General features: G+C 51.0%; 1 protein-coding gene across 1 annotated transcript; it reads right to left on the reverse strand.

Moving 5' to 3' along the window:
• Positions 1-4,509: 4,509 nt before the first annotated feature.
• Positions 4,510-7,200, reverse strand: ZNF574 (zinc finger protein 574). The gene has a single exon (XM_007942945.2). The coding sequence runs from the start codon at positions 7,198-7,200 to the stop codon at positions 4,510-4,512; it is 2,691 nt and encodes an 896-aa protein (XP_007941136.1).
• Positions 7,201-8,187: the final 987 nt, after the last annotated feature.

Here is an 8,187-nt window from a genome sequence, read left to right on the forward strand (position 1 = left end):
AAATTAAAAACTGTACAGAGAAATGATGCCTGCTGTTCTTGTCTCCTGACTCTGTCCTGGGAAGGGTGGTAGGGAAATCAGGGTATGGGGGAGGGGATGCATGTGCTGGGGAGGGGAGGGTTTTGCTTCTCTTCAAATTAGGTTTCTATAGCCAAAAAAAAAAAAGCATGGTTAATTCCCTAGCTTGAATTCAAATCTCAGTTCTCCCATTTTGTAGATAGTGACCTTGGACAAATTACTGAGCTGTTCACTCATCTGTAAAACAGGAAAGAATACCTGCCTCAAAAGGTTGTAAGCAGTCAATGAGATGATGAGATATAGAAAGTGGTTAGGACAGCTCGACAGCACACTGTGGTCAATGAATGACTAGAGAAAGCAGGGAGACTGGTGAATACTTTCCCACCTCCATCCCCAGATGCCTCCCTGGAAGACTAAGATGATCCTTTTAAACCAGAATTGATTTTGAAGTTTTCGGTGGTACAAGGTATACCCCCATTCACTTTTCAGAGTGACACTCTCATTCACTTAAATTAATGTGCCCATCTTGACTCATCGGGCAGGAATGTGTTTCACATGCCAGGCCATGGGCTAACCCCCAAGACCTCACCAGTGAAAAGTCAGAAACAGTGGTCACTATTTTCTCACTAAAATGCACTGAGAAGTTGGTGAATTTTCTTGTCACTCCTCCAACCTGTGATGTATACCTGGCACACAGGTGTTGAGATTCTGACAATTCAACAGTGAAGGATAGGGGTGTGAGGGAAAAAGGAAAGAAAGGAATAGAGTGGGAGAGGAACTGGATAATTTCTTAAGTCAAAAAATATTGGCACTGTCTCTTTTAGGCAAGCTTGAAAGGAAGGGGGAAAAAAAGCAACCTTTAACTCTCAAGTCAGTAGGGATGGGGAGAGTGGGATGCTGGGATGGGGGTTCACAACAGTAACCCAAGAAAGGTCATTTGGTCCAGCCCCCAGCCTCCAGGCTGATGTAGTTAAAACCAGACTAAAAGTTCTCATCCAGGCTATCTCTGATATGCAGACAGCCCACCTGAGAGCACTGTCCTGAACCATCCACCCACCAGCATCCCAGTTCATGTACAACTGCTTCCTATTCTCTGCCATGTAGCCATACTTGTGCTCCTTCTTGTCAGCCCCACACTGGGCGTTAGACCACTGTTCTGTGTTCTGTTCCCATGAGTTTTGCTTGCACAACTCCATAGCCAACTAAAAACAGATAATGCAAGCCTCTCAGAAAAGTCTGCAAGCCATCTCTCTCAGAATTACTTGGCATGTGTTCAAAATGCGGATTCCTGGGTCTTGCCCCAGATCTGCTTGCTGAATACAAATCTCTGGGGGGAGTGTCTTTTACTGAGTGATGCTCATACATTAAAGCTTGACAGCCTTTCCCTGTGCGACACAAACACCAGCATCCACCATTGGTCAACTGGTGCTATCTTTTCTAAGGATGGTGGTGCTGTAACTGAGATCACTGGAGTTTCAGCAGGGTGATGGTAAATAAGGAATCTCCTGAACTTACTTTCAAGTGTGTTTGTGCACATTAACTTTCTGAGTTGTTGGTGCTGTTGTTATGTGCCACGGATTGGACCCGACCCATAGCAACCCCTCCTTGGGTTTCCGAGGCAGTATCGCTATGGAAGTAGATTGCCCAACCTTCCTTCCGAGGAGTGGCTGGTGGGTTTGAACCTCCAGCCTTCTGGTTAGCAGTCAAGTGCCTTAGGCACTACACTACCAGAGCTCCCACTTTCTGAGTAGAAGTGCAAAAATTCATTAGATGCTCCAAAAAAAAAAAAAAAAAACCCTAACAGAAGAAGGATAATCTCCCCTCTGCCAGAGCCTCCTTCTCTGTGTCAGTGATCCTGTGGTCAACCAGCACTCTCCTGTCTCCATTCCTGACCCTTTGCCTGATTCAACCTGTTTCTTATCTAGTTGTGCAAAGATGTATCCTCCAATTGTTCTAAGTACTTACTAGATACAACTTTCAGAATGTTTTCGCTCTTAAGAGGGGGCACAGTTCAGGAATGATCTTTATCTGGGAATCAAAGGGGTCCGACATGCTGGGCAAGGGGCCCCAAATGGTACAAAAAGTTTGTGCCGGACTACTGAAAGGCTGACCATTTGAACCCACCCATTGGTGCTGTGGAAGAAAGTCCTGGTGATGTGTTTCCATAAAGATTACAGCCAAGAAAACCCTATGGAGCAGTTTTACTTTGTAAATGGGATTGCCATGAGTTAGAAGTGATAGCCTTTTTTTTTTTTTTTTTTTGCATGCAGGGCTAAAATGGCTCAAGTCTATTCTGCAGGGTATGAGGTTGTTAAATTAGCTGCCTGTACTTAAAAACCAGAAGAATTCACTTTGAAGTGCAGGTTAACTATCATTTCTGGGCCTGTAGACCCATATGGCAACAAGAAGCTGGGGCCAAGCAGTGCCTGATCTTAACACAAAGAAGGATAAAGAGGAGGAATGAGAGATGTGGACCATTTCAGCAGCTGATAATCCAAAGCTGTCAAACTGGATCACAAAGATACATAAGGTGCTGTTTTAAGTTCAGGTCATCTTCATTAGGGCTTTTTACAAGGATTTAGACTTTCAATTTGGAGATGTTTAAATACAATATAGATGTTAGTGATTATTTTGTTGAGCCATTTCATTTTCTTACTAGCTAAATGAATGCTTTTTCAAACTATTTCTTTTGAGTTCTAGGGCCCACAGAAGGCCAAAGAGCTGCTGATGGCAGTAAAGAGTGGATAAGTAAGGTCCTTAGGTCTCCCTTTTCCCTGGTTTAAATACAAATAGTTTCCCTTTTAGCTCCCATCTACTGGGATTCCAAAGAATCCTTCCCAATAAAAGGATCTGGAGTAATGTGAGGGTGTTGGGGCAGGGGGCACGCTTATTCTTCTCTGAGTATGGGTCTTCACTGAAAACTCTAGGGCACACAACTCTACTCTGACACACATGGGGGAGCTGTAAGTCAGTGGTGACTCAATGGTAACTGGTGTTTTGGTTATGGGTCTTAAGACCAGCAGAGCAAATACACATTGCCACCAGTCATAAACTAACCACCATCTCCTTTCTCTCCCATGTATCTACCTCCCCACCCCACCCCAAGTGTCTAGAAGGCAACAAAGTGAAGCGACATAATGGTGACTAAATCAGTTGAAACCAAAAAACCACCATTGGGTTTCCAAGGTGGTAAATCTTGACAGAAGTAGACTGCCCCATCTTCCTTCTGCTGAGCAGCTGGGGGGTTTGAACCACCAACCTTCTGGTGAGTAGTTCAATGTCCTAGGCACTGTACTGCGAGAGCTTCTTAAGTCAGATGAAACCAGGTTTACATCCAAATTTTGCCCTGCTTGGGTGTAATGACCTTAGGTAAGTCATCTTACTGATTTAGACTTCAGATTTCTTTCCCTACAAAATTTTCTCCTCACAGGATCAGAGTGAAGATCATACAAAATAATGTTATGAAAGCACTTCAGACAACCTAGGTGTTCAAACATCAGCCATCACCTCTTTCACAACAAAAATCTGTTAGCTGAGCCAAAGCCCAACTCCAGGTGGGCTTCAAGGTACCTCCACTTATGAAGCTTCCTACTCCATCCACACATTATCCAGAATTTTTTCTAACTCCACAGCTGGGTCTGATCTAGGGAACCACCACTCCCTAATGCTCCAAGAGATCATGACTCCCTACCATGCTTCTGTTCTCAGGGATCCAGTGAGAAAACCAGATGGCCTTAGGAGGCATAGCCCAAATCAGACCAGGAAATGCAGGAACAGGGGTGGTGAGATTAGGTCAACAAATGTTTCTGACACCAGCAGAAATAGGTTCAAGCTTTTCTGCAGGGCAGTGGAGACCTCTAGTGGCAAAGGAGCCATACTGCCTCCACCTAGCACCAGACTCAAGTCTCTCAAGTCAGCCAAAATTTATGAGTGCCTACACCAGCCACTCCTCGGAAGGAAGGTTGGGCAATCCTACTTCCGTAGTGATACTGCCTCGGAAAACCCAAGGAGGGGTCCCTATGAGTCAGGGCATCTGCCTCGGAATCCCAAGGAGGGGTCACTATGAGTCAGGGCCGACTGGACGGCAAATAACAACAACAACTATTTGCCAGGTCTGATCCTAGGCACTGGGAACACAGCTGTGAAAAGTCAAAACACAGGACCTAGCCTCATGGCTCCAGAATTCCACCCCACACAAAAGGACCTGGTAAAAGCACATCAATGTCCAATTCAGTCTTTATTTATTGACTGCTTCACCCTGGGGCCACCAGTGCTAACAGGTAGAAGGTGGGGGACAGGGGTACCTTTGTGCATATCAAGGACCCCAGATCACCCCCCTGAGAAGAGAGAATAAATCCAGTTACAGAACTTACTACATGGTGGTTGAGAGGAGGGGGAAGGGGCACACTATATACAGAGATTTAAAGGGATGCTGGGGGAGGATCTTCAGCAACAGGACTGGGTGATGCTGAAGAGGGAGAAGGGTCCAAGTCAGCCACTGATCTGGACGCCCTCGGCCTCAGCCAAGGGGTAGATTTCAATGGCCTCCACCAGGGGCAGCGCCTCCACCGCAGTCTCCATCACAGCCAGGCCAACGGCAGCCTCGGCCTCTGCCAGCTGCTGCCGCACAGCTGCTTGATGCTGCTGCTGATGGGTTTTGCGGTGCTTCCAGAGGTTGGAGAAGGAACGGTAGCTCTTGCCGCAGTCAGGACAGGAGTAGGGCCGCTCACCCGTGTGGATACGGCGATGTTCTGCCAGTCGCATCGAAATGGCAAAGGCTTTGCCACACACTTCGCAGGCAAAGGGCCGCTCACCTGTGTGCAGGCGCCGGTGGTCCTTCAGATGGGTACTTTGGCGGAAGGCCTTGCCACAGTCTGGACAGGGGTACGGCCGCTCACCTGTGTGGATGCGCCGGTGTACCTGCAGCGATGTTTCTGTGCTGAATAGCTTCTTACACTCGCTGCACTCCAGACCTCGGCGTCGGGCAGGGGCTGCAGGGGCTGCAGAAGCAGTGCCTCCAAGCGCCGTTGGAGAGGTGACTGGTGTGCGAGTGGCCCGTGGGGCCCGAGGGGCTGGGGGCTCCTTAGCTAGGACCTCTCCAGGCCCAGCAGCTGCATGAGCCGCCTCATGTGCCTGCAGCCGAGCAGCAGAGCCCACCTTCTTGCCACAGGTACCACACTCAAAGCGCCGTGGGGCCTGGGCAGCAGCAGCTGCACAGCGGTGCTCCCGGAGTCGCAGTGATGAGGGGAAGGCAGCCCCACAGGATGAGCAGCGGTAGGGCTGGCGCCCGGCATGGGCCACCAGCTGGTGCACCTCCAGCAGCCGACGCAGCAAGAAGGAGCGGGGACACTCACGACACTTGTAGGGGTACTCGCCCGTGTGGTGGTAGCGGTGCATAAGCAGGCGGTAGGGGCGGTGAAAACGCACCCCACATTCCTGGCACCGGTAGGGGAAATGCTGGGCATGCACCAGGCGGTGCTGCCTCAGCGTGGAGCTTTGCGTGAAGGCCTTGCCACAGTCCCCACAACGGTAGGGTCGCTCCCCTGTGTGAGTAAGCCTGTGGCGGGCCAGGTTGGCAGGAGAGTTGAAGGGCTTGGAGCAGTCAGGGCAGGAGAAGGGCCGTTCACCCGTGTGGGTGCGTAGGTGGTTACGCACATGAGACTTCTTCTTGAACATCTTGCCACAAATGCCGCACTTATGGCGCCGTTCCAGGCGGTGCACAAAACGCTGGTGCCGGGTCAGCTGCAACGCCTTGCCAAATTCACGGCTACACAGGAGGCAGCGGTAGGTGCCTGGGGCCACAGGCCCTGCTGAGCTCTCCTCAGACACAGGGGGCTCTGGGGCCTCTGGCTCTCCAGTTTCTGCTGGGGCTGGCTCAGGGAAACCAATGACAGGCTCCTCTGGTGGGACTGGTGTCGTGGGCAAAGGGATACCCCCAGCCCCGTGGGTACGCCGGTGATAAAGGAACTTGGTAAGATTGACAAAGGTCTTTCCACATGGGCATGAATGTAATGGATTTGGGGTGTGGGCTCGCCGGTGGGCAAGGAGGAGGGCCTCTGTGCCAAAGGCCAGGCCACAGTCCACACACAGGAAGTGGGATTCACTGCTGTGGTCTCCAAGGTGCTGGTCCAGACTGGAAGGGCTAGGGAAGACACGACTGCACAAGGGGCACTTAAAGACACCCTCCCGGTGACTCCTCAGGTGCTGCTGCAGCTGGTGAGGTGAGAGAAAGAGCTGGTCACAGGCCGAGCAAAAGAGCTCTTGTGTGGCTGTCCCACTTGGCTCTCCACTGTTGTTCCTCCGGGTCCTACGGCCCCGGCGATCACGCCCAATGGTTTCACCGTTGCGCAGCTCATAACTGTGGTCAGAGGCTGGCAGGGGATCAGGCTGAGACACAGGCACCTCTGCAGGTGATGGAGCCAAAGTCTCTTGCTGTAAGGCAGGCTCCTCGGACTCTGGGGCAGGAGCAGGGAAGTGGGTGGCCTGGTGCTCCAGGAAGTCAGCCGGCAGCTGGAAGAGCTGGGAGCATTCGGAGCATTTGTACAGAAGTAGTTCCACCTCAGTCACCACCTCAGTGGTGGCGGCAGCAGCAGAGGGGACAGCTGCTCCCTCCCCACCCTCTTCTGCCTTCCGGTATGAGTGCTCCACAGCCACACGGGCCTGGCCCACAGGAGGCACTAAGACAACTGGGGACCCAAGGACAACTGAGGCTGGAGACTTAGTGGGTGTGGCCCGGAGGTGCGTCTGCCGGTGGCTCAGCCAGAGCTCCTGGCTGGCAAAGAGAGCCTTGCAATCCACACACTCATAGTGGATGGTGCTGGAGCTCAGGGCAGGCGCCTTGGGAGGTGGCTCAGATGGCACTGCCTCCTGGGGTGCCATCATCTTCAGGTGCAGCTCCTGGTGCTCCAGGAGCTGGCTGGGTGACATGAGGAGTTGCCCACACTCCAGGCACTGGTACTGGCTCTCCTGAACTAGGGTCTGATAGAGTCCTGTACTGGAAGCTGCATCTGTGGCCACAGTGACTCCAGGGTCAGCCACACCCACCAGCTCAAAGTGCTGCTGGGGCACATGGGAGTTCTGGTGCATGAGCACCTCCTCCAGGGATCCATAGAGCTGGTTACACTCAGAGCAGACGTAGCGGTGCTCAATGTATAGGACTGTCTCCTCTGACTCCTCTGTCATGGCGGCAGCAAGGCCCTGGGCTGGTAAAAGGAGAGAGGTTGGGGCAAATCACAGCTAAGCCATTGCTTCCTCAGCCGTTCCAGGAACAGATCTCTCCCTCTACCACTCCCTCCTCCAAAACCTTAGATTTATTTCCGCCTCTAACTTCTTGCTTCATTTTCCCACTCCTCCACAAAACAAAAACACATCTTCCCAGCAGTCCCTTCCCAAGCAATGAACCCCAAATCTCACTCACACCAAACTCTACCCATCAGAGCGTATAACCATTCCAATCCCCTTCTACTCCCATGCCTCTACAGAAGGCCACACAACCCCACCTCTCACATAGGAACTTGTCTCCTCTCCTGTCTCCTCTCCACTCAGACCTCTTTCCATGGACTCATCTCTTTATGGAATCACAATACCCTCCTCCCTTTTTGAAGGTCCCAAGAAAAATCTTCTCATCTAGGCCTTGCTTCCTCTCAGATCCCTTTTCACACCCAGACCCCTCAAGCTGGTCTAATGCCCTGACATTACACTTCCGGCACACTCACATGGACAAGTTTCTCTCCTGTACCTACTAACTCTCCCTCTGGTGCCCAGATTCCTCATATCAACATATCAACCTATCCCTTTCCCCAGCCAAGTTTTCTCTCATTGACCTTGTCCATCTACACACCCAGGTTTTCCTCACCTTAACTACTTCCCCATGGCACCCCATATCCCCCTCTTCACAATGACTTAAACCCCTCTACACATCAAGACACTCTAACCCTCACTACAGAATACCAAGACCCACCTCCACAAAAGCCCAGTCTTTTCTTCACACCCATAACCTTCCCACCACTTTAACTTTCCAAGGGTACCTAAGTCCTCTTCATGTTAATTTAATCACCCCTTCTTTGTACTAAGACCTCACCTACAATTTTAATACCCTCTGGGATACCCAGACCACCTCTTCACACAGACTTAAACTCGTCTTTTTCATACACAAACCCCACTCCCAAC

This window comes from Orycteropus afer, unplaced genomic scaffold (assembly GCF_000298275.1).
Source record: "Orycteropus afer afer isolate SDZICR_OR568_19922 unplaced genomic scaffold, OryAfe1.0 scaffold00099, whole genome shotgun sequence".
Taxonomy (NCBI): domain Eukaryota; kingdom Metazoa; phylum Chordata; class Mammalia; order Tubulidentata; family Orycteropodidae; genus Orycteropus; species Orycteropus afer.